Raw genomic sequence first — 27,485 nt, forward strand, 5'->3', positions numbered from 1 at the left:
AAACAATGACTCTTGTCTCTAATGTTTCCTTTCTAGAAACTGAAATACTGTATGCATATTTGATATTGTATTTAGTCTCTCAAGATGGCATCCCAGGTCTGATGTTCAATTAGGAAGCGCAGTTCTGTAATCCTTATTTAATTAGAACTCCCTGTCATAGTCCCTGTGAGTTGCATTTGTAATTGGATTCTCACAAGTGAGAATATGCAGAGGCTACCTCAAAGGGGAGTTGCAATTTGCTGATGTGTGTTACTTACCTGTAGTTCTTCGAGAATGTTTCCTCTGCATATTCACATTATGGGTCCTGTCCACCTTCTGTTTGTCCTTGGATTTCTGCTGCCCAGCAGCTGCTGTGTTCAGTAAGAATAACCTGTAGCACTGTACAGCTCTCAAATCTCAGATGGCTTGGTGTCATGAGATGCCCTTGTACAGCCCTAGTAGTCACTGCTCTTCTAGGAAGCTCCTGTAGGCCACCAGCACTGGAGAACCCAAACCCACTGGTGTGAATATGCAAGGACAGCACTCTCAAAGAGCAAGCCCATGGTAAGTACCCTTTCTTTGTCTTCCACCATAAACCAAATACTTTAAATATTATTTTTTAACTTCTCTATTGGGAAATTTGCTACACTTTCCCTAGGATAAAAACATACTGAGATTAATTTAGAGCTGTTGCCTTCCTGGCAAAACGTGAGAAAGTGTCTGTGTTTGCAGATGCTCACTTCAGTTGTAAATTGATGTGCAGCTATCAGTGTGTGGGTGTGCACATGTTTGAGCTATAATGCTTATTTCTATTAGACAAAAAGGCGCAATTACAGTGCAGCACTATATATCACTATATATTTTACTATATATGCTTCTAGTTGTATTACCTTTAGAGTAGATTAGATAGCAGAGTGAGTCACTGACCAAAAAAAGTCTTCTAATGGTGTGAACAATGTTAATTCTCAAAACAAATTCTCCAAGAGAAGATCAAAGTTATATTGCTTTTCACTGCTACATTTTTTTCTGAACTTTTGTTTTTTCCAGACATGGAGTTCTGTGAGACTCCCCATATCCTGTGCTCTGGCTACCAGACTGACCTGCATGGTGTGGCTGAGCACAGTTACCCTCTGGAGGTGGGCTCGGACGTGGACACCGAGACTGAAGGAGGAGCATCCCCGGACCACGCCCTGAGGATGTGGATGAGGGGCATCAAATCAGAGCACAGCTCCTGCCTGTCCAGCCGGGCAAACTCAGCTCTGTCCCTCACTGACACTGACCATGAGAGGAAGTCTGATGGGGAGAATGGTAATAAAGAAATGCGTCTCATGTAATCAATATAGGAGTAATTTATTTAAAACTTTCTTTTCCTACTTCTCTTATTTTCCTTTTTTTCTCCTTTATTTTCTTTCTCTTTTCCCCCTTCCTTCCTAGATCCCTGTACTGTATGTGAGGTGAAGGGGTTGTTTGCTGTGTGTAGTGTATTTATAGCTTAGACGGAAAATAAGAGAAAAAAATGAAACGGTGATTTTGTTAAAACATAATTTCTCTAAAGACTAATAACTTTCCCACTTTTTTTGATTTTTATGTCATAAGATATTTATCATTTGAATTTGGTGGCCTATGAATTAGGTTCTAAAATATATATATGTACATCTATATCATGTTTTGCATACAGTTGCTCCTGTGGCTTCTGGGTATAATTTTAAGGCTCTTCAGCCAGATGACTTGAGAAAGACAACCTGCAGTCCTAAATTCTCTGTTTACCTCTAATCTTATGCTCCACCTGAAGACGTGTCTTTATCAGTCAGACAGACTGAACAGGTCTTTGTTGTGTCTCAGTTCTGTATTTCTCTGCATATAGAGAGTGGGCTTGTGAGTCACATGGGCTTGTTTTTTGTGTATCTGTGATTTCTAAATATTCAGTCTCATTCAGGATTTTTTTACTCATTTGCTTTTCTTACAATTAAATTTGTCACAGAAGGAAAAAATGTGTATTTAATTAAAGTAATGTGAGGAATTAGTATTCTTTTATCTCTGCATTAAAATTGATTAAAATTTACTCTGCTTCCTTACAAAGTATAGTAAGTAAACAAATTTATCATGCTTAAGATCAACAAGCTTAGCTGATATTTTAATTTCTGTGTTTAATAGCTGCATGTTATAGGTCTAGATGTCATTAAATATTGACACTTCAATGTTGACAGCAACATATTTTAGTGCCTCTGTAGTCATAAGGTTAATGCAGCTGATTCAGTATAAATGTCATTTCTATACTTACATGTTTGAATTTATCAAACATGAAGCTCATAATTATATAATTTCACCTGGATGTCTGCCAGTACCAATGATAATGTCCAATGTAGGCTCAAAAACATTGCATTATCTGCTTAAGGTTAAAAATGAGATTTTAGTGCACAGCTTGTTTCTAATTAAATATTCCATTGAGGATTAAGCATTGTGGGCCACCACATTTTATTGTGTTGGTGGAATCAGTTAATTCTTAGATGTCACCCCATTTCCAGTGTGCAATGGCTGCCTGTCTTCCAGCTTCTGTGGGACCCATCCTCTGTGAGGCGTTTGCTGCATAGGGAGGTTTTGTTTGGCCTTGAGGGGGAATTGTGTTTGTTTTCCTGGAGACACTGGGGTTTAGGTGATGGCTGAAGGAGTTGAATCTGATCTGCTTGGCATTGGTTGGCCCTTAACTGTGAAAATGATTGAAAGGGAATGCTACATGGAAGGAATGTGTATATTTGTGCCATTTAGACTAAAAAATGTACATTTCTCTTGTGAGGTGCTGGGAAGCACAAGTCTTGAAAGCAAATAAATCATCTAAGTGAGTTCTGTATTTCAGTCAGGAGTGCAGTGGTGCAGCTGGGCTTTGATGATATCTTGCTTAGTAGTACATGTACCACTAAATGAGTAATCTTCTGTAGATGAAAATTACTGTAAGTAGTGCACGTGCATCATCTTGCACAGATGTAGCAACAACTATGGGTTAGGTGTTGTTAAGACAGGGACACATAGCATTGTGCTTCCCCACCAAAGAATGCTTTCCTCTAAGGATTTGTCTCTGAGAAGGATTTTTTAATCCGTTTAAACTGGTGTAGATAGTCTTTTTGCATGTGGCTTTAATATTTCATTTTTTGTAAGCCTTATAACAATTTTTAAATCAGGGGTTCATGTTTGGGGTGCTTGACTAAATAGTTGGGAGAGGAAAGTGAGGGCAAGAGCAAGTTGGAAGAGAGAGAAGCTGAGAGCACAGGTTCACTTGAAGTCTTTAGGTGTCTCCAGGCAGGGCCAACTGCAGAGGTCTCAGTGCTTCCTGTGCTCTTGAGTCATTATAATAATTACAGTCTTGAAAGTTAAAGTCTGAATAAATTTGAACACTGCAGTTCAAGCTATATTTGTTTATATTATCTATTATTTCACAGGTAAGTTCATAGCCAAGATTGCTGATCCAGAGAGCAGTGTGTTTTTCATCTGGGCTGGCACTCAGCAACAAAGCACTCTTTGAATACAGAGGTTCATAAATCTCTACTTAAATTATGTCACAGATGGCACATCTTCCTGTTTCTATGCAGTCCTGTGTGCCAGGGGCTTTATCAGAGAGCCACGAGTGCTGTATTTATCCTTGTCAGTTTCTGCCATGGAAATGTTATTTTTTGTGCCTGGCAGTAACTTGCTCTGGTGTGAAAATGGGAACGTGCGTAAGATCTGTTGCTGGAAGTACATGAAATATTAGTTACCATGATACTTCCTAATGTCTGTAAAAGTATTTAGGAATTCTGGATTTCAAGGGGTTGACCAAATGGTATGTGAATGCAGCTATTTGGAACTGGAGTAAAATTAATGAGAAAGGCATCGTTGTTGCATGATTTGGGAAAACATTGTAATTGTCCATATTTTGAAAGGATCAGTAGGGTTTCAGGTTTGGGTTTATTTTTTTTCTTCCTCTATGAACACAGTTTTTGTTACAAAAACAGGACAAGTCTTTTTGTGGTAATACTGGGACAATTAATTGTGTGGCCTCCAGTAGATGTGTTTTCAAGGCAGTTTTCTGCTTTGCATTGATCTGGAGCTAATATATTTGTGAAAACTTCTTTTTAGCTATTTCTTGACATTCTCCTATTCATTCTTAGCTCTAGCTTGAAGTTCCCTGGCACAGGATATATACTTCTCTGTTCATTGTGGGCAGCCCAATTTGAGAATTTATTTAAGGCTTGTTTTCCTTAGTAGACACACCAACTCTGTCATAATCACTGTTAAAACACACTCTGGTTGTTTTGGCAGCATTAAACAGATTGTATGAAACACCAACGTTCCCATTCATTGTTGTCAAGTTAATGGCAACTAATAATAGCCCATTAGGGCACAGACTGCCTTCAGCTTTGCCTGAGGCTAAGCAAATATATATTGACTGCACAGAATGAATGACCAATTTCTTGGGGACCATTGCTTATCTCTGGTATAGTGTAAGCAGCTCCATTTAAACACAGTGTTACTCTATGGTATATGAATGTAAATTTCAGACAGCAGCACCACAGAATAACCATATCAAAAATAGTTCCTTTATTCCATTGAAGACTGCACTTGCCCTCAGTTCACTGGTACAGTGGTATCTCACTGCAGTGTGTCAGAACATAAAATTCAGTGCTTTCATCTGCCACATTACTGAGCTGGCAAATTTATTTATTTATTTGTTTGTTTGTTTTTCTGGAGTATGTGGTCAAGAAGAGGACACAAACCTGATCTACAGAAAGCATGATCTCCAGATATATTCCTAAAATGACATGATTTGACACAGATCTGCCTCCCACACTAGGTAGTGTATTAAAAAGCAGCCCACAGTCCATTTTGTGTCCATATAACCTTTCCCTCGTTGTTCATTCAGTTCTTATGTTTGCCTTTACAGGATGTCTATACAGCTGTGACACAGTGAATTTGACCTCAAGTACATTTCTGCCATGCCATAATCCATTTTGAGCCACATTTAGCACATCTGCACAGCCATCAACTCTTTTACTTTTAGCTGCTACCTCTCAGCTGAGAGCTAGTGTGGAACTTCAGCCATTCCTACAATAACCCAATTTTTAACCTCTTTTATTTTGTCAGATTGCTCTGATGTACTTTTAAGTCGGACTTGTTTGGCTCATTCCTGACATCTACTTAGATGTTTTTATGCAATTAGTTACTCTTTGTGTACAGCACAGTGACAACCAGGAGGAGGGTACAGGATTCCAGTGATGGAGGAGTGTCCTGTGCAATGCAGACTCATCTTGGATCCAGATTTCTGCTCAGTTTCTTTGGCTGAATTATTTTATGACAACTGGGTATTAGCTGTAGTTCACAATGACTTCTTTGAGATTTGTAGGCAAGAAATTAAGGTTTTAGTACAGGCTGCAATACCACTGGTCGTGCAATGTAGCATTAGAGTGCTTGTGAGATCTGGTATGGGGACTTTTTTAATAACATTCTTGTCTTGTTAAAAGCAAAGCAAGAGAGGGAAAAAACAGCTGTGGAAAAATGTAATTTTTCCTTTTTGCCCACCATAAAGTGTTGGGGAAATTCTTTCTTAACATGAGTATCAGATTCTATTTGAAACAATGCTTCTAATAATAACAAACATTTTAAACAGCTGGCTGCAAAGATGGGGTAATAGTATTAGCCATATTTTAATAAGTAGATGTAGTAGAGAATTTAGTAGGTTACAGATCAAAGCTAAGTTTAATGAGCTAGAAACATGTAAGATTATTCTTGTGTAATTCATCTAAGTATTTGTTTTATAGCCTGGGAGCAGTGATCCATTTAACAGAGCTTTTGACTGTCTCTAAATCTCTGGGGATTTTTCATTTTGATTGCTGGGCAGATGGGTGAGTTTTGGACAAGTCACCTTAGTTCTTTGCACTTCATATTCAGTATCCTTACAGTATCTGTTAAAGGGATAAAGATACTTAATTAGTAAAGGAATTGCTACAGTGGCTGATGCTGTATGAGAAGCACAGCTTTGAGAATGCTGTAGCAATGCAGCCATGGGGAGGATTTAGCTAAGGACAAGGCTCTGATTTAATTTATGGTGTGTGACAATAGACCTACTGTGAATTCACACCTGTTTAAATTAGGCTTGGATCTGGCTCTTCATAAAAGTCTTGTGTTTAATGTAAGAAAGTGACAGCATTGTGATTAATGTTGCTGTTATTTACTGTTGTTTTGTAAACAGCTCAGGCATTAAGCTGATCTCTGGCTTTCTCATTTCTCCAGGAAATTATTACCAACAGCTACATTACAATAGCAATACATGCTCTGAGAAGTGGGCATGTGGCTGCCTCTCTATGCAGGATTGTGTTTCTAATAATGATGGCTGAAGTGTATCCATTAGCTCCTGTCCTGTCACTTTGTATTTACAGTGGTGCAATTAAGAAATTGAATTACTAATTTGCTAGTAGACCCATTAGGTTAAATATGTGTAAGTAGCCTTGAAAATATAAAGGTAAATATTGGTCTTAATCCCATTCCCTCTGTGTCATTTAATATTTTTCTCTTTGATCCTTGTATGCTTTATTTTGCCTTTTTGTTGTGGTTTGGATTCCATTCTGTTTGTACACTCCTGCCTATCAGATCTTTTAAGGCACCTAATAGATTAGGGGAACCTCATCAATAACATGCAAAACCCCTCATGGTGAAATTCCTTCTGTAGCTTGCTATAGCTTGTCAGATATTTGATTTATGATACTTTCAGATATTTGACAGAAAAGGGCTGCTTACCTTCCCTTAATAAAAGACCTCTGTTGCTGTTGTTGTGAGGGGTTTTTTGATCTTTTAGTGTTTACATGGTGTTTATGTTGGTTTCTTCTGCTGTTGTTTCAAAGGCAGCTCCTCAGAGTGCAAGGAGGGTTGTGAGCCCCTGCAGTAACTCAGCCATGTCTTTTGGGGAGCATTGGCATATCCACTGACAGGGGAGCTGCTCTGCTGCCGTTGTTCAGAGTGTAAGATGCTTTTGTTGACCTTAGAGTGGTTCCTCTGGAAATGTTACTGTCTCAAAGGCAGTGTGTAAGTTATCCAAATTGCCTTGGATAAGTGTGAGATGCTTCTGAAAGCACTGCAGCATCACCTCAGCTGCAATATCATGCAAGTCTTGAGCTTGTGCCCCCAGTATTTAAACCATTTCTGAAATTGTTTATCTATGGAAATTCAGCTAATGACTTTTTTGTCAGTATTGTGGGAGAAATTCTGCCTTTTAAAATTACCATCTTTATTACTTTTTCTGCCTAACAAGGGCATTGCATCTGCATGTCTGCTATTTTAATCTTTACAATTTTCATGGGATCTATTAAAACCATTACACGGTGTTAAAACATTCTCTTTTTTGTGATTCTCCTTTAAGCACAATGAATGCTAATTTAAAGACAAATGTCAATATTTAGCATCTTAGATTAAAGATAGTGAAAGTGTTTAGAATGTAGCAGGAGTACTTTCTATATTCCAGAATCTAAATGACCTTTTCCCACAGCATAGTAAAAATTATCAGTCCATTTGCACGAGGTTGTATAAATTTTTTTTCCCTGAATCTTTTTTCTTTCATGGTGGGGGAGGAGGGGAGGGAGGAAGACTTGAGGAGAAAAGTCTGATTTTTTTTCCAGAAATCAGTAAATTGGCATTAGAGCTCAGGAAAAAATCTCTTGGCTTTCCTCCCCTGTGTGATACAGCAAGTGTAGTGGATGTGCCTTGAGGAGCCAGCAGCAATATAAATTATCACTCCTTTCATTTAAATCCTTTTTATTTTCTCAGTATTCTGGGTATGAATGCAAAGGAAAATTATCTCCAGAAATACTTCACAGTGCAAAAATGCTTTGCAGTGATTCTGCAATTCATGGGACCTCAGTTTATTTTGGCCGCCATTGGGGGGGAAACTGAGATGGGGTAGACAGATAAGAGTCTGCTTTCTGTCAGGGTGCTGCAGTGCAGGAGGGTGAGGATTGTCTGACTTCTCATTTCACAATCTTTATGAGACCAGGCAAACACTGAACAAAATACTTTTTCTCTTGTTGAGCATTTACTGTGAATTCTACAGGAGGACATCTCTGGACAAATGTGTTCCTGGGAAAAGTTCCATTCTAAAAAGTCAGCATGTCTGTCCTGATGTTTTATTTATGTTGTTTTATTAAGTTTACAATTGTTGTTTATTTCTCATCTCTTTTGGATAAATTTTTAAATGTTTTAGGAGATCAGCAGTCTGATTTACAGGAACAACCTACAGTCATATTTTGTATGTATGTCCTTTGGAATTATTTTGTTTAGTTTTGTAGTTATTTTGAAATATAATCAATTTTCCTTATATGTCTTAAAATGTGGATATTTCAACCAGTTGGAACCTGGTTTTCTTTCAAGTTTTGGATGTTCTGCTTAAAGCTGAAAGTTGAATATCATTAGTGGAAAATAAGGCTAAGGAAAAAACTTGTGAACTCTGATCATGTAAGATTACATTTAAGGCTGCTAGATAAATGAGATCAAGTTACTCTCATTTGGTTCCTTATACTGGCAGCCAGCATGGTTTTAAATACAAAAAGAACTGGGGCTTTTTTCATCCCCACAATGAGTTACAAATGAGCAAAATGAGTTAGAGCTGCCACCTGACAGAATGGTTTGGGTTGGAGGTGACCTTGACGATCATCTTGTTCCAGCCCTGCCATGGCAGGGACACGTTCCACTGTCCCAGGCTGCTCCCAGCCCTGTCCAGCCTGGCCTGGGCACCTCCAGGGCCTCCCCACCCTCACAGGGAAATAATTCATCCCAATATCCCCTCTAAACCCACCCTCTGTCAATTTAAAGCCATTCCCTCTTGTCCTATCCTTCCATGCCCTCTCCATCTGTCTTGTTGCCCTTTTAGGTACTGGGAGGTGCTCTGAGATCCCCCAGAACCTTCTCTTCTCCACCCAAGCCTGTCTCCTTAGCTCCAGCTCTCTGAGCATCTTTGTGGCCTCCCCCTGACTTGCCCAAACTGTAATACCATAAGTGAAATAAAAAGGGATCCAGCAAATGAGTGCAGGATGGATACAGAAGTGACAAATACTGACAGATTACCCTTTTAGAGTCTAGCAAGGTTTAGTCTAAATATTCTTTTTTCTTGATGATATGAGATCTAAGAATTTATTGTTGTCTTATGGGTTAGAAAGGTTGTTCATTCTTCTTTTCCAACCTTTTTTAATTTTTACCCATTTAATTCATTGTGCTTTAAATTACATGAGAAAGTATTATCTTACATTTTCAAATTTGTTAGTATTTCATTTCCTCTTGGACTTTGGGGGTAAGATGAAGATCAGCATAAATCTGTATTATTCAGGGTTAGGAATATTAGCATATCTCACAAAAGTCTCACAAAACGGGACTATTAATAGTAGCAAGTAGCTCTCATCTAGGAGAAACATAGTGACTGCTTCATCTAGAAGAAACACAGTGGCCCTTGGCTGCAGTCTTCTGAAAGTGAAACCTAGACTAAATAGGTTAGCTGATTTCTAATTTCTGCAGTAGAAATTAGGTTAAGAATAAGAAGCTGTATATGAAATTGGAGTTGATTTTCATTTCACCAGATTTCAATGCTGCTTCTTTCAACTTGCTTTTATATAAATGGCTTACAAAATAAAAATCAGCATTTTCTATATTAATTTTGTTTATTTAATCTTATCTAGCTCTATACCCTCACTCTGTACTTTGTAGCAAGAGCATAAGAGGAAATGTGTGCAATTAGTTCTTCTAGAATATGGGCTGAGGAGCACTGAATAATTCCTGCAGGCTGCTTCTTTTCCCTTACAGATGTTTTTGAGTAATATTTTAATCAGATTCACATATTCTGATGACTAATTATATTGCCAGTGGTTTTTATTTTGTCTTAAACTCCTACCCCAGATGATCTGCCATGTGGATTTTGGTACCATGTTCCCAGCTCTGGCTTTCGGCTGAGCAGGACCTGTCAGCCTCTGGCCAGGAGCTGCTGTGGCAGCACAGAGGGGCAGCCCCTGGGGCACCTCAAACCCCGAGCTGTGGAGTAACCACGTTCCTTTGCCTTGGGTGATCCACAAGGAGAGCTGGGGATGGGTTTTTATTCCAAGAAACCACATATCCTACAAGATATCCACGTGGGAGGAAATACCTGCAAGTGGGGATGGCTTAGGACGTCAGGTTAGGGTTGTTCATCTCTGTTGCTGGAAACTTTGTGAAAAGACCTCAAAGGCAGGTAACAAAGGGACAAATCAAAGAGTATTTCTAGACTGTGTGTTGTATTAATTATGGTTCCTAGCACTTCTGCCTCCTGTTTAATTGAAGGGGTTTTGCTCTCATCTTTCAATGTAACTTTTGAACTTTTTCCGTCTCTGCCTACAACTATTTTTGAGTAAATGTATATTATGAATTGATACACACCTTTTATAGATACCAAAGTCACAGTAAGTGTTGTTCAGACTTGTCTGCCCTTCTCATTGCTTTGTTCAACATCAGTGTCAAGTGGCACTTCGGGTTTGAGAACATTCTATTTTATTAATTTTCCTCCAAACAGTGCTTTTGAGACAGCAAACTTTATTATTGCCCAGTCACCCTAAGGTCTTTTAGAGCAAGTATTTTGCTATGGCAGATGTGGCGGGGTCATAATGCGTGCTTGGAATTTGTTTTTCTGCATAATTTGGTATAAACATACCTCCAGTTACACAATCAGCAAGTATCTGATGTCATTTGCTTGAATTGAATCTTACTTGAATCTCCTTGAATTGTTGAGTAGGAGAGCTGCTTGTGAGCTGTGCACTGTCAGTGGGACCTGATGAGTGATGCAGGATTTACAGCTCAGCACTAGAGACTTCTCAGTTATTTTCTTTATGACAAAACAACTTGGGGATGTTTGCACCTTTTGATTACCATGGAGAGGTTTAGGTTATGCTGCTGATCACAGATGGGGGGTGGAACTTTTGCTGTAAAGCAATAAAGCTCCTGGTGAAGGGAAAAATCTCCAAATTTATTTTTTATGTACTTGTAAATTTTTGTTGAGGCCAGAAAAGTTTCCCAGAATATTACATAATTTCCTTTTATAAGGAAGATGATATATATTTATAAGGAAGTGTATATGACTAGAAATAAGACTTCACATTGTGCCTTTTTCGAAAATCCTCAGCCCTCCTCTCTCCCAGCTGAGTTGTTCCAGTGCTTCTCCATAAGGAAGGCCTTCCCTCCCATTTTGTGTGGGTTTGTGGGCAGGGAGTGCTGTGAGCATTTGGGAAGGCGGGCACAGGGGCTGCATCCCTAATTATTCACCCTTCAGAACTGCAGTTCTTCCTCTGCAGCAAGGGGCACTGCCCAAATGCTTTTCTCTGATGTGCTCAATGTGTCTACAACTATCTTTTATATCTTTGCCTGTGGGGAGAAACATAATTGAGTCATTCTTCCTGAAGCCTGCGTGGTTGTGTGTTCAGCCAGTGCAGGGTTCATTTCAAAACTCCTATTGATGGTTGCATTGATTATTTTTATTTCAGCCTGTAATTCTGTCTCCAATCTATCTTTTTAATTTTTATAGTTCACTACCTATTGAGCAGCAAATTCATCTATGTTTGGTTGTGTGCATATTTTTTTAGAAATACAATCTCCTGAATCCAGATTTCTCAGTAGTAGCTAATAGCCTACAGTACTTGAAAGCTCCTTTTTCTTTTTATAACCTATCTCTTTTTCAATACATTTTCTGATTACTGCACTACAGTTCGATTTTTATTGGATCATTTTAGAGCATAATAATTCATTTCTGATCCCTAGTACCTCTTGTCCATGTCTGAAGTACTCCACATTATTTCAGTCACTCATTTTTGTTGGCGTCTTTTCTCTAAAGGCAGTCTTCTGTGATTTCTCTCAAAATATCTTTCTGGCATCACCATTTTAGACTTGTGATATCCAATTTCTTTTTAATACAAAATCAAATAGAAAGCTTTTTCTGTACTTCACCAGTACTTTTCTGTACTTCTGGTGGATTTTTTTGAGCTTTCTTCTAGCTATCTTATTCATTGCTTGGTGGCTAATAATGGCAAAAACAATACTAAGCTGTACATGCAATAAAATAAACACATTTATTTGCAGTTGCTTTGCAACTCAAACAGTGCTTATTAATGTTAAATAGCCATAATAAGTAGAGACTAAAACAACTGAATTTTTGCATAAATCTGTGTAAATTTTTTTTTCATTCATTGCTTCTATAACAGTTTAGATTGAATTATTAACTACCTTCTGTTTGGAAAAAAGAAAAAAAAACCTGCATTTCCCTTCAGGTTTTGCAGAAAGCTAAATCAAGTCCTGCAGTTTCACTTAAGTTTCTCTTTTGGGCTCAGTAAGAGCTCTTGACATACTGAATCATGGCCACTCTTATGGAAAGAACCTTGTGGTAGGAGAAATGGCAGTGAGTTGCCGCTTTCAAATGGTTTCAGATTATTTTCTTCCAAAGCTCCAGATTTGTGCAGGCATGGAAAGAAATCGTTCCTGTGCAAGGACTCGTGTAGGTGGGTGTGGGCTCTGGACAGCTGGCAGAGCTCAGGTTCTGGGGAAATGTAGGAGTCAGAATGTGGAAACAGAGCTTTGGCCAGCTGGGGAGCAGGAGGGGCAGTCCACAAAGTGGAGATGTTGGACTGTTGGCTTGGCCAGCTCACATCATGTTTTGATGATCACCTTTGGCAGAATTTTTCCATTTCACAAAAACCCAAGCCTGTCTCCTGCTCCACTCTCCCTCTTGTTGCTGCCCTTTCAGGTTGTGATGATGGAATTTGAAGTTTTAGTTAATTTGCACAACTAATATATCAAAATTCCAGTTAATTTGAAAAATGTTGCAAAATTCCTCAGCTGAGAGAATTTCTTCTCTTGGTTTCATGTATTGATCAATGTGCAAATACAAGAAAAGCAAACATCCCAAAAAGCAGCTGGCAGGGCAGTCAAGCATCTTCTCCTTTTCATATAAATAATAATTGTATTTGGAAGAGTTCTTTAACTGGCTTCTGCCCAGCAGCTTGTGATGGTAATTTCAAATGTGGGCCCTTCTTTGGGCGCTTACAGTGAGTCACCAGAACAGGAAAAAGACAAACAGGGACAATTCTCTACCACAAGTTGGTCTTTGTTACAAGCTCACTGTTTGTTTGATTTAATGACTTCTAAAAATATTTCCTCTACATGTGTCTTAGAGGTAGTGATCTGAAAACAGATGATAAATATTTCAATGTTGGTTTGGGTTTTTTTCTTATTGGCCATTTTATTTCCTTAAGACTAGCAGAACAGGAAATAACCTTCTGCTCATCTACCCTGGTTGATTACAAATACCTACCAAATTCAGTGGCATTTCTTAATTTCTCATCCTTAAATTAGTTTCTTGACTTTTCTCTCAAATGTAGATTGTTCTGCTAACGTGAGGGCACCCAGGGGATTGGCTAGAGACCTGCTTCTGGGTCACCTCACTTCTGTGATAAACTGGTAACTGTGACTGAAATTTATAGTCATCCTAAAAGAAAATATCCAAGAAGCAGCAAACCTGCTTTCATTGAGCTGTTATTTCAGAGGCTGAAATATTACAAACTAGTGAAAGTATAGAGGAAGGCATAGTTACTCCCATCTGCTGGGTGGAATTGAAAGCATTTGGAAATAATCTGTGTTCATTACACCCGCTTGCATCTTTGCAGGTTGTCTAGTACTACTAGAAATGCTTACCTATGTTCAGTATGTGCAATGAAGTTTTATCAGTTAATGAAATAGTAGGAAAAATGCAAAAACTAAGCCAAATCAGAATAACACACTGTCATAGAGGCAGGACATAACCAAAGACTTGGTTAACTTTGTTAACCTTATCAGCTGGCTGGTTTCTAATCTCCCAAACATTGCATCCAGTGATTTTTATTATTTGCATTAGAAGAAATCTAATAGATTCTCATCAGAATCAAGACTTATGTTACTTTCCATTATACAGATACAGGTAAAAGATGAGCCAGTCCTCTGAAGAGCCCAGATGGTGTGTATATATACTTATATATACATTGATTATTTTATCTCTTATCTTCCATGGGTTCATTCTAAGCCTCATGTAATATGCATAAAGCTCTTCAATAAAGAATTTTGTTATTAACTGGGAAGAACTTCTTTATTATTCTTATCTGTTTTTCAGGTGGTATCAGATCAGACTTTGAGTCTGTTTATTTTCTGAACTAACTGTTTAGTTTCTGCAGAAAAAATATTTTATTATGTCAAGGATAATTGGTTTTTGTATTTTTAATTTATTGATACCTTTGTTTCCCGCACCATGTTTTGTAGCATAGGGTTAGTAGCAGTTGAAATAGTTGAAATAGGGGAATGAAACACAATGAGACAGACTATTAAAAGGGATACCTGCTGTCTTTATTGCTGTTGGCTATGTTTTGAAGCATTAATTACCAAATATACTTAAATATAATATTTTCAATTTTTAAATTTTAAAAATATAGGTGTTTATTACAGTATTAAAATTTAGCTGCCTGGGCTTTTAATATCTGAAACATGGGGATGATAACATGACACAGTGTTAGGGACATAAAAATATTTATGAGAAATTGTCATGGAATGTTAGAAATATGATTCTTATCTGATATTTAAACTGCAGACATTAAAGCATCATCCCTGATACACAAGTCAAGATTGAACATTTCAAAGATCCAGAAGGACACACAGTAAATGGAATGAAATTCAGTGTGCGGGATAGTAACCAAATATAAAATATTTAATAGGAGCTACTTTGGAAAGCAGTAATGCTGAAAGGGGCCTTAAGGGCCAGTAAATGAGATAAATGGAGCCAACAAGTCAAATGCTACTTTGAGCTGTATGTGTACATGTGTCTTGTCAGGGAACCTTGAAGTATAGCAGCTGTCATTAACACTTCTCAGATGAGTCACTTCTGAGCATTTCAGCACCAGGCATGTGTAAAATGAAAGGATCTCAGAGCAGCACAAAATGCAGTTGTGTCTTTGGGACTTGTTATTCAAGAAAAGGGGTTTTTTAAAGGCCTGAATCTGTAGAGGAAGTCTGAGTTACTCAGGTAATAGAAACAGGTAGGGGTGCAGGGCAGGAGGGGCTCTGTGTGTCACCTCCCGGGTGATGCTGCTGTCACCAGGAGCGCACAGAACACGCGGGGAGCAGAGCCACACACCCAGCAGGGCGGCTCAGGGGCTGCAGCTGGCAGCCTGGGAACTTAGATATGAAATCAGAGGCAGTTTCTAAGCAGTGCAGTCATTCAGCATGGGAATAATTTGCCAAGGAAGCGTACTTAGTACTTGGAGCGCTTGTGCTATGAGGGTTAATGTGAGGGTCACTGGCTGAAACTTGTTCTGGCTGCGAAGGTGATCAGCCTGGATGGGTGTCTTGGCTCTGTCTTTGCTTCTGTAAGGCTATTATGTTTCTACTGACTATTATTTTTTTCCAACTTGTTTGTTTTAGAGTAGTATGAAGCAATAAATGAAGTGGTAGAGGTTTTGTGGCTGCAGTTGTTAAAACCAGCCAACACATCTGATTATATACTGCAGAGGACGTGACAAGCATGTGATTATTGATTGCTGTTCTTCGTCATTTTGTAGTCAAAGGAAATAACCCAATAGATCTTTCCATCTCTGACTTTTGTGTATTGTCTGTAGATGTAGCAGCTGCCCTAAGCATTTGGCAACTGGCCCAAGCCCAAAAATTAACACTAAAAAATTAATTTTCTATTAGCTAATAAGGACAAAGGCCATTCAATTTCTTGTTTATGCAGGAAGCTTATTGAATCTGAAGATGATACATCTGGGAACAGGATGGTGGGATCCATTTGTAAAATGATAATGCCTACACATCACAGAAGGACTTGTACAATAATCAGTTAGTCATTAAATAAAGGGGATTTTTAGTAGAATACAGGTCAAGATATGGTATGCTATGGTAACCTAAACAAGCAAATATTTATTAAAGATTTAAGGAAAGAAATTAAAGAAATCTACATCTAATCAAACTGTGCCAAGATTAAATGAGAACCTGCCCTGTGCTGCCCTCCCTGACAGGGTGTTAATCTCAGCTTCTTTGTCTCCTGTGTAGTTCGCACTTCAGATTCCAGGTGTTGCAAGTTTTAGTTTTTCCTCAAGTGCATTGGCTTTCCTGCCTCAATTGGAGACCGTAATTGGTTTGTAGTCTTTTGGTGGGTCCAGACAGATCTAATCTTTTGGTTCCTGTGTCTCTTGATTAAGGGTGTACACTGCTAATTTGCATTTTGAGTGGCTGATCTGCAAAGTGCCTGTCAGTGCAGTGCATCTCACCTGGAGTTACAGTTCATCTCGTCTGTTAGAAGCTGGCTTTGCTGAATACTTCCTGTGGAAAACTCTGAACTGGGGATGTGCTGTATCTCTTGAGCATTGCCTGTACATCTTGCCAAGTGCTTGACATGGAAATTAAAGTAAGACCTGGCTGGTCAGTTTCCCTTTGATGCTGGAGCAAATCCTTCTGGAAACTGTGCTAAGACACATGGAAAAAAGGAGATGATTGGTGATAGCCAGCATCAGTTCACTGAGGGCAAATCATGCCTGAAAAATTTGGTGGCCTTTCATGACAAGGTTACAGGGTTGGTGGATAAGGGACGAACAGCTGGCATCATCTGCCTGGAACTGGGCAAAGCATTTGACATTGTCCTTGTGACATCCTCGTCTCCAAACTGGAGAGCCATGGATTTGATAGAAGGACCACTTGGGTGGATGGTTGGACTTGGAGAGTTGCTGTCAACATCTCCATGCACAAGTGGAAGTCAGTGAGCAGTGAGTGACATTGCTCAGGCCAGAGGTGGAACCAGTGCAGGTTAACATCTTTGTTGTGACATGAGCAGCGGGGTCACCCCCAGCATATTTGCCCGTGCCCCCGAGCTGTGGGGTGTGGGTGCTGATGGAGGGAAGGGATGCTGTGCAGAGGGACCTTGATGGGCTGGAGAGGTGAGTCTGCACAAACCTCATTAAATTGGACAAGACTGAGTGCAAAGCCCTGCACCTGGTTTGAGGCAATCCTTAACTGAAAGTTATTGTGAGGAGAATTCTGCTTGTCTAAACCTTACAGACTTTCTTTGGAATGGAGCTAACAGTGATTTTCTTATCTGTGGGCTGAAATGTGGCTCTTTTGAGATCATTGGAAAAATTTAAATTGCTTTGAAACAAATGTAAATCAAGGGCTGCCACTGTTCATTGAGAACCAGAGAAATTTGACTTGTATTTGAATATAAAACAGTATATTAACTTTACTGCAAAAGATCAGTGTTTTAAAATACATTTACTAATGCATTTGGTCTGTGGAAAAGGCTGCCTTCCCTTTCATTATCTATTGCAGTTGTGTGCTACTCTTCTTTTGTGACTGCTGCATCTAGTGATGCAAAGAAATGTACTAAAGGCATTTTATTATCTCACACTGGAGCATTACACTTCATGACTGCCCTATGAGCATTAAGGCATAGGAAACAATGACCCTTGGCCTAGAATTTTTTTAACAAGGTCCAGAATTCCAGTTATGTGTCAGTCTGGTTTTGTTTCAAAAGCACAGCGAGTAACTGTGACTGCAGCGAGCTCCAGCAGCAGTGTGTTCTGTGAGCTGGCAATTACAGGGCACCCAGGCAGCTCAGCCCAGCTCAGCACTGGTGGCAAAGCCCAGTCACAATTTGTTTTGTTTAAAAAAGTAGCCAGCACTTTTAGTTGCCTTCTGACTTGTTTACTTGGGCAAAAACATTTGTTTGAGCTGGGAGTTTTACCTGAGGAAGGGCTGCGGGATGTGACATTCACTGAGCCACTTGACAAAATAGGAACAGAACATGTTCTTGTGCTCTAGAAGTTCTAAAATTCAAGCACTTTGCTGGCATTATCAGACCTAGTTCTGCTCCCTCATTATGAAGTAACTTATAAGAGCTTATAATAGCTCATGGCAAAGGCACTCGTTATGTGTAAATACACGTGACTAAATTAATTTAATTATTGCTGTCATTTACATGCTGACTAATCCATACATTTTATGAATGAGAAGCTTTCAGCCCTGCTGTATAAACCCATTTATACAGGAGCAGAATTTGCTTCATCACATTGCCACAACAAATACTGAAATCTCTACTTTAATTCTTCATATAGGCAAAGATCACAGAGAAGTGAGCAGGGGAATGAAATAAGAATGTGTGTGCATTTTGTATATCACTATGTCATGAAATTAAACAAACCATGTTCCCAAGCAAGTTGGAATAGTGATCTTCTGTATTGAGAATAGAAATGTGCCAAGGGAAAGAGTTCTGGAACAAAGGAAACTCATGTTCCTATATTCCTCAGTTAGTGTAAAAATGCACTGGGAAATTAAAGGCTTCTAGCAAAAATGATTTAACGAAGTGTTGCCATTGCTGTTAAACTTGAATCTTTGCAGCCCTCTGAATATCTCTATGTGCCTAGAGGTGTATTGAGGTGTATTTTCAGTGCTGTTTCATTTTTCATGTGAAACAATGCTGCTTTTCTATATTTATTCTCCTACTCTTACGATAATGATCATTTACAATAATGATCATCAAAAGTATTTCTAGTGTCAGAATTAAAGATCTATACATCTGTACATTGTGCTGTAGTCAGTGATTGCATTTTCTGTCTGTGACCTCTCCCTGTCATTTTGAGTCCACAGAAGAGAATGTTGTCATTATGATGACAATCTATTTGATGTTTTAGTTCATTTTAATTGTTCAGTTTATAACCTTAAGTCTTACATATTGCCACTATTCATACCTTGTTCTTACAGTAGTATTAAATTCCTGTTGGCAATTCTGTGGTGCTGATCACTATGGTGCTCATCACTATGTTATTCAAATACTTCATCTATATTTGTATATATCTCTTTGCAATAACTCTGGGAAACAGTGGGGGATATTTACCTCTCTTTTATGGGTGGGGATTCAAATTAATATAAATTAAATGAAAAATACCTGCTAAACTTGGGCATCTGTTTTGAACTGCTCAACACCTGAGTTTTTTAGAATACCTCAAATATTAGTACAATATATGACTAAGATTAGCTCTCACTGACTTAAGTTGCAACTCTGTAGTTTTATAATGAAAGCAAAATAAGAAGTGTAATTGTCATCTGGCATCAGTTGGTTTTGATCAGTTTCTGACATCTAGGTTCAATTATTACCATTTACTCTACTTGAGCTGGCAAATGTTTGATAGCAGTGGGAAGCTGGGGGTTTTTTGTCAGTAATTTTTTTTCTCCCAAATCCTTTCCTTGAAGTTGAGCTCTTCCCCTGGTCTGTCCCAGGCACTTTCTTTCCAAGCCTGAGATTTGCCCCAGAGCTTTTCTTTTATTTAATTTCTTCCTTACCTAATTTCTTCCTTGTGGACCCTGCATTCAGATTCCAGTCATCACAGCATCTCCAAGAGATCTGATCTCACTGTTCCTGCTCATTTTGGTTTTGTGTGTTCCTCCTTTCTCTCCTTTTCTATTTATTCTGTTTTTAATGATTCCCCTCAGTTCCTGTTTCTGTTTGTCTGGTTTCTGTCCAGATGGTTTCATCATATCTTCTCTCTTCTGTAGCAGTTTCAATCAGCTGTCTGTCCTCTCCATCACACTGAAGTGCCTTTAAGCAGAGGTCTTTGGGGGTGCAGAAGGAGCAAACCCCTGTCAGGCTCATTCCCTGGCGCTGTCCTTGCTGGCTGAGTGCAGGGAGCAGCAGGAGCAGAGACCTGAGCACTGCAGCCCTGGGCTTTCTCCTCAGCCTCCCTGCAGGGAGCTGTGAGCATTTCCTGTTACCCAGGGGCCTCTGAGGACTTGCGTGCATTCAGTTTGGATGCAAGACTGACATAAAGGCTAATGCTACCACAATTTGCAAATTTTCTGTTCCAGCTGGGGAAAACAGCTGGGGGCCCTGGAGCGTTTCAGAGGAGGGGTCTCCAGTGACATCTGTAAAACACATTGTCCCCAGCACCATCCTCAGACATGTCTGGGTGAATCTGAATAACCACCCTGCTTCCCTGAACCCCCTGAGGTAGGGACCTGGTACGAGAGATTAATTCCAAATGGTTAAAATTTTAGAAAAAAACAAATGTCATATTGCAGTAAGGAATTAAGATTAAATAGTTTAAGTGATAAACCAGCTTCCTACAACTTTCCCCTGAAAATAATGCTTTCAAAACTAATTCAATTTCTGAGGTTCTGTAACTCTAAGTTAGTGATCTGCTCCCTACCCAGAACATCCAGAGCCTGTTGTAGTTTTGCTTTTTAAATCCACACACTGGTCAATGTAATTTCTGCACACAGGACATAACAATTCATTGACAGCATTAAAAATATATGTAAGCACACATAGAGATCTCAGCTCAGTGAAAGATGTGATGTGTGGCCTGAGGGTTTTTTAATTTACAGGTAATGTGATGGTTGTTTCCCAATTTTCAGCTGTGTAGTGATTATCATGCTATAATTTCAGTTTAAAAAACAGCCAGTGAACAGTCATATGGCAGTGTTTTACATTAGTGTCTCATTCTTGCAATATTCCAGAAGCCATTCTGGAATAAACACATTCACCAAATAGTCAGCATGATTGTATACAGATAATTCACCTGCTCTGTGGAGAGTTGAGACAAATCCTGCCCAGTGTCACCTGGCTTCTGAATGAAACATTATGCAGAGTTTACTGAAGAGTTCTGTTTTATTAATGGGTGTGGATGACACACATAATCTAACCAGGGAGTATGAATCCTTAGTTTGGATTGCTCTCATTTGTTCTGATGCATATTTGATGGTTTGAGAAGTGCAGTATTCCAGGGAACCTGTCCTAACAGTTGGGGAGAAACAAAAAAAAAATCCATTCCTGGTAGAATCAATTTTATTTAGGAGCACTAAAAAGAGTGGTATCATATAAATGAATTCAAAAGTCTGACTTTTAATTTCTATTGCTAATATGTCTGGATTTATGTGTAGTTCTGTTGCAGCATATCTCACCCTAGTTCCTCTCTGAAACTGTGATTGAGCCAAATACATTTTTCCATGCAGCATCGTAAGTAAATTGCAAGAAATGCTTTGCCCTAACCCATGCTTATCTAAGCTGATGTCCTTGAAAAATATTCATTTCATGAATATAAATGTAATTATTCCCAAGAGTACAAGTATTTGTTTATGCTGCTGGTTAGACTTCTTATAGAAAGCACTATTTTTACTAATAATTACTTTAAAGTTAATACTTCCTATTACCTTGAATTATTTATGAAATTAAGCATGTGCTGCCACTTAGTGACCAGACAAATGGAGAAAACTTCCTTGCTCTTCAGTTTTATTGGTTGAGTTAGGCTCTTAGAAAGTGAAAATCCCACATTCTCTGTGTTTTGCGGTTACTAAAAGCTACAAACAGATACTGTAAGGAGCAAATAATTCTGCCTCTGCAGGTTTTCATGTTGTTCTAAAGGCTTAGCTGGGGTTCACTGGAGCTCTTCTGCAGTGCCTTGGCACACAGCTGAGGTCTGAGTGGTACAAGAGACCCACTGCCACATGAACTCCTCTGAAAAGTGAGACTCCGGAGGAATTTTTTCTCCTCTTGTTTGTTAATTCTCTTCTTCATCTCCATGCTTTGAGAAAGGAGATACCTTCTCTAGGTATCTAGGGTCTTCTATCAACCCTAAATCTACTCACTTCCTCTGCCACACTTATAAGAGAGATTCTCCTGTTTCACCTACATTTTGTTCATCAGTGGTTTTAAACTGTTTCCTGACACTTTTCCCAAGAGGAATGTAGTTTCTTAATACAGACCAAAGTATGGGCTCTTTGCATCTGTGCGTTCTTCTAGAATATGAAACTCAAACTTAGCAGATGTAGTGCTTTCCTTCCATCCCTCACAGCTCTCTGAGCTAGCAGCTTTATGGTCCTTAAATCCTTTCAGTTTACACTTTTTTTCTCTGTTTTTCGGGCTGCTGAAATACTTTATAAGAGATGCATTCCAAGAAGTGCTCAGTGTGCTGTTCCTCTAGAGGATCTCCTCCTCAGAGTCTTCCAATCACTTTGAGGCCTTCCTAGAGGTCACACATGATGTATTAATAATGCCAGAGAAGGGCAGATGAGGCTGCCTGCAAGCCTCTCTACACCACCAGTACTCGTTTTAGGAGTTTGTGCCAGTAAAACTAACAGAGGGGGAAAAAATCCATAAATAGAAGCAGAATTTCTGTAGCCTTCCTCTACTTGAGGATTTTTCCTATGGCATTAAAGTAAAAGAAGCTCAGTATTCTAGTTCGGTCATAGAGACAGTTTTATAATCTGTTATGATCCACTGAGGTTGGGAATTCTTGCTTTTTTAACACTTATAGGGGACAGTGATTGACTGCTTGGCTTGGAGGGCAGTCTGGCTTCCAGGTTAAGAGGGAAGAAGATACTGAACTTGAGAAAATCTGATGGTCTTCACTAAGAACCATATATTTTGTATCTAAACCAGATTCAACTTTTTTATATTAGTAAAATATAATCATGAAAAGCCTAATTTATAAGAAGCAAAATTGTTCAACTCAGGGATTTTAACATCCTTATATTGGCCTTATGTTAATTAAGGAGTAGAAAAATCTTTCTTCGCCTGTATACTAATTTTAAATAGAACTCTTCTGGTTTTGTGTGTAGGAAAAACATCTGTCATGGAGAAGCTTTAGAAAATAAGATGTTCTCCTGTTACTAAATTCTTATTTCAGAAATTGTAACAATGTTCTACTGAACTCTTTTTAATAATCCAGAAATTGTTCAGTTCAATGTCACATGGCTTGTGAGCATTGGCACAGAAGTGGAGGAGTGGCCCCAGCTCTGCCTTGGGTGGCTGTGGGTAACCCCAAGCAGCTGAGCTGTGTGCAGGTGCCAATTCCAGATCAGAAATCCACTTTTCACTGCCTTAGTGCAGGGGCCTCATGCACCATGAACTGTGGTGATGTGTCATGAGAAGGTGACAGGAAACAGGGACAGAAGGATGATGTACAGTGAAATATAGGTGCACGTTAAAGCAGAGAGGGAGATGGGGATTACCCAGAAACAAATTGTGGTGGAAAGAAGAGAGAGGGGAAAATAGAGGGAATTTGTGAAGCTGGTGGAAGCCAGCCTCAAAAAAGAGTAAAGAGGTCCTGAAAATGTTGTAGGAAACAACATACTCTCATGCTGTGCACTTTGAATCCTAGATAAGCTGTTGAAGTGATTTATTCTTTTTCCATGGATAAAACATGTAGGAAATGTTTTTATTCCATCCAGCAGTGAATGCACTCCCATCAAACAACCTGCTCAAGCAGCAGTTTCTCTGAGCTGACACCTGTTTCAGTATCCACAAGAGTATTTAAAAATGCTGCCAAAAAGAGAGAAATATAGTATTAACTTGGTTCTCACAGAGCCTCTTTGCAAATGGATGACAGATCAGGATGCAAGAATGTTTTGCTGCATTAGAAAGTGCATTAGCTCCATTTTGCTTTAGCACAATCCTGCAGTGAAATGGTTAGCAAGGGATCCTGGTGCTCATGATCAGCCCTGCAGGTTCCTGTCAGAAACCACAAAGGGCCAGGAGGGTGCCCTGGTTGTGAGTCCAGCCAGGCCAGCCCTGGGCAGAGCACAGAGAGCATCAGCTGGACACACCCTGAGGTGCCTTTGATGATGTCTGCAAAGTTTATTCTTTCTTTAATAAGAAATAGAGCCTGTTTCAAACTCAAAGTACAGTGTATTGTATTTGTGGAAGGTAGGAAAGATGGCTGAATCATAACATTATGATTTTCATGTGTTCTCTTGTTTCATGGATTGCAGGAGATTTTTTTTCTTCCCGTTACTGGCTGTTTGCCCAGAATGACAAAAATACATAGTGAGATGATTAAATAAAAAGAAGCCTTGTTTTAAAATACTTGCTTTTTGAAACCATTTTTCCACAAGAATCCCTGTCTTCCCAGCACATACTCAAAGCTGGGGTTGGCTTTAGTGACTGTGCTGCTAGGAGGAAAGGATAGGATCCTCCTAATTTCTTTCCTCCAGTGTTTGCATTGGGAATGGGGTAGTAGAGAAGAGACAGCAGGAAAAGAATGTACAACTCCCTTGAATTTGAACCCTTTATGGTTCCAATTCAGTCAGCCTGTATTCCACAGTCCATAGCTCAATTAAATTAATGTTCTTTTCTTGCCCTTTTTTTTCTTGTAAACTCAGTCTGGGGTTGAAAAACTAAATGCATAGGTATGTGCCACCTGACTTCTGTGGTTTTGCTTCAATTTTTATTTTTTAAATTCCATTTTGAGTACTGTGGGGATGATAGAAGTCAGTTCCTGTGTGTTTGCAGGTTTTGGACTGGCAGCGCTGCAGGGGTGGGAAGGACACTGTTTGTTATGTTACCCTGAAGCTGTTCTTTTATCACTCTTAAAATGCACTTACACCTCAGATCAGCCTGACCACCCCAACCTGCCATCGCTGTGATGGCCTGGTGACCCTGCTCAAGGTCAGAACTGACCTGTACAAAATACTGTTCCTTTTCTCTGTTAATTCTCAATGCAGAACGCTGAGCTAGTGCACAATGCAGTTGTACAGGGGGCCAAGCCAGGTGAAGGAACCAGAGGAGGTCAAGCAGAATTGTGGTTTCTCCAACTTTTCTCTCACACATTAAATTAATTTACAGTATCCAGCTTGTCTGCAGGTTTATTAATTGACATGTGATCAGTGAAGACCTGCTGATGGATAATGAAAAGTTGGCAGGGAATTAAAAAAACCCTGTTGTAACAATATGTGCTTGTAAAATCACATTTGGAAAGCCCACTAGACTTTGTTTTCAACAAGTTTTGTCTTCCATTTAATTGTTTTGATTAATATCTCAATTTATTTGTGTTCTAGCACAGCTAATGAAATTATAAACTCTTGCATCACAGGAAAGGCTGACTCTCAATAGATTTTCCAAGTATAATAGGCTGCAACCTCAATTTTGCAACATTAGTCTTTCCTTCACTTTTCCAATACTGGTGGTTTTCTGTTCATGGTAATGCCCTGTGAGTCAGAGAGGGGATCTGAGCTCATGCAGCACCTTCTGGCTTGATGTGCTCCTTACTTAATAACTTCTTTTTGCCCTACAAAAAGGTTTTTCACTCTGCTATGTTATCATTTCTCAGATCAGTTTATTTTTTGGGTTTTGAGAGGTATAGAGGCAAGATCTAGCCTAATATGCTCAAGCTCTTCACGTAAGTTGGTCCTTGGCCATCAGTTCCGTCTTATTTGTCATGTTTATTTTCATGTAAGTTTAGTTTTCATGACTGTAAAAGAAGAGATCAACTCACTTTTCTTTGTGTTTTGTGCTCAGTGGTTACTTGGATTGATGTTCTCTTGCTTTCTCCTCCCCAACATTGCTGTTATGGCTGAAGGCTTGGAAATGGCTGGTGGAGGTTGACTGCGTAGTACCAGTTTCCCCAGTATCACTGAGATTGTTTCTGGACACTCAGGACAGTGGGAACTGCCTCTGTGGCTTTTCACTGCTGGGAGAGATCCTCAAGCTTAGGTATCATAAGGCCTCGATTCTGCAGAATTGTTTTGAAAGGTCAGTTGGGAAAAAAATCCTCTCTTTTCTCGAGAATACATATAAATGTCCTGTGATTTTGTTCTCAGTTAAACTGATGATAAAAGAATTGCAGATTCTGCTGAGTGCATTGTTCCCTGTGCACTTGTTTCAGCAATATATTTGTAAAATAACCATATTCCTTTGCAAAGGTATTTCTGATCTCAGTGGAGAGAGAGAGAGGCCTCAGTGATCTTATCAAGAGTACTCTTGGGAATTGAACCCTGCAGCTGGTTTTCATATCTTTATTTTTCTGCTTTATTTTCCTTCCAAGAGTCACCAAATGCCACAGCTGGTGCCTCCTGAGCAGGAGCTCTCCCTCCTGCTGGTGCTGATGCCATTGGATCTCACTCAGTGCTTAGGCTCAGTGAGCAGAGCTGGAGCTTTGCAAATTGACATTTGCATTATTTTCTTCTGTGTGTTTGTGCATGCTGATCTTTTAAATCCACAACAACAGACAATACAGGAAAATCTTTCCCATTAGGCTTTGTAGTTCTGTTACTGGGTTGTGAAATCTCATTTTCTTCTGCACCATCTAATCCAAAGATGTGATAGAATTGATTCCTAACATCTTCTTAGACTAATATTTTTCCTAATAGTTTGACTAACTAGAAATATATCTAACATGATATATATATATATATCTAACATGAGAGATGTTCTTCATACCCTTTGATTACAGCAGAAAATATTTATATAGAAGATATTTCCTTATCTCTCCATCTGTGTTCATTAAAGTGTGTTTAATTCTTCTACTTTGGTTTTTTTTTTTTCCACGTAAACTAGGACATTTGGGAGGAGCAGCTTCAGCCTCCAGTTTACCTTGAATAGTAATGATCAGCAAAAAACTTTATTCTTATGAAAGACAGTCTTGAAATCAACTTCCTAGGCAGCATTGCTGGGATTGGTGTGATCTCCCCAGCCACAGCATCCCCTCAAAATTCCTGTTAGCTGTTGTGTTCCTGGGGTAATCGATTCAATTATCCAGAGCTGCTTTATTTAATTTCCTCCTGCCTGTTTTGTGTTGGGGTTTGGGGAAGGGGATGGAGAGGGGGCGTGTGAAGCGTTTCCTCTGCGGTCCCCGGAGCATGTGTGGAATGAGGGGAGCTGAGACAAGTTCTCCAGATGTGCTGGGAGCTCTGCCAGCTCTGCCCTTACCTCCACAGAATATGACAGCTCTCAAATGCAAATCATCCTCCTGTAGAAGCCTGAAACCATCTCTCATCCATGTGTGTCTCACACCATACATAGGTGCCTCAGAACTGTTGGGCTATGGCAAAGCAATTCATATTAATAACAGGAAAGTTACCTCCAACCTTATTAATAAACATAATTGAAAAAATGCATATTAATTCCAAAGTCAGGTTGAAATGTCAGACAAGGATTTCTCATGATATTTACTGATGCAGGCTTTATTTCCTGAATCTCTGAAGTGAGAGAAAGGGTAATTAAAGCTACAACTGTAAAAACATCAATGATTAACATATCACAAGAGGGAAATTTGGGCTCTTCAAAATGAAAAATCTCACCCATGCAGTGTGACTTAGATGACAATATAATAGGTGTGCTGGTTGATAGCCCTTATTTCTAAATTCTAACCTAATATATTAAAGATTTGCATTCACAGGAAGTGGTGGGCTTCAGGATGACAACAAGCAGAGTTAAATTACTATGATGTTATTAACTGAATATAGTTTTCTTCAAAATCTGGACTTCTAGAATCGTAATCTTCCAAAGAGCTAAAGCAAGAATCTGTGTTTGGAATTTTTTAGTTTTAATATTACAAGATAAGCATTTATCTAGTAACTCTTCCTGTGTAGGATCTTTTTCCTTGTTCCATCAGTTCTTGCAGAGTTGAGGACACATATTTGACGTTCTCAGTTGAGTTTTGTTTTCTTTATGATAGTAGAAGATTCTCATATAAAGAAGGCAA

At 39.1% G+C, this 27,485-nt stretch overlaps 1 protein-coding gene across 7 annotated transcripts in view; it reads left to right on the forward strand.

The window, feature by feature from the left end:
- Nucleotides 1-27,485, forward strand: part of TENM1 (teneurin transmembrane protein 1) — a 770,124-nt gene that overhangs the window by 564,474 nt on the left and 178,165 nt on the right. For 6 of the 7 annotated variants that reach the window (XM_026791932.2, XM_005484457.4, XM_074551699.1 and 3 more), the window contains one exon: nt 1,027-1,287. The exons of the other annotated variant lie outside the window; for it this stretch is intronic. In XM_026791932.2, the coding sequence (XP_026647733.2) occupies nt 1,027-1,287 (261 nt within the window). The remainder of the gene's footprint in view (nt 1-1,026; nt 1,288-27,485) is intronic. 7 annotated transcript variants of the gene reach the window in all.

The sequence above is a fragment of the Zonotrichia albicollis genome, chromosome 14 (assembly GCF_047830755.1).
Source record: "Zonotrichia albicollis isolate bZonAlb1 chromosome 14, bZonAlb1.hap1, whole genome shotgun sequence".
In the NCBI taxonomy this organism is placed as follows: domain Eukaryota; kingdom Metazoa; phylum Chordata; class Aves; order Passeriformes; family Passerellidae; genus Zonotrichia; species Zonotrichia albicollis.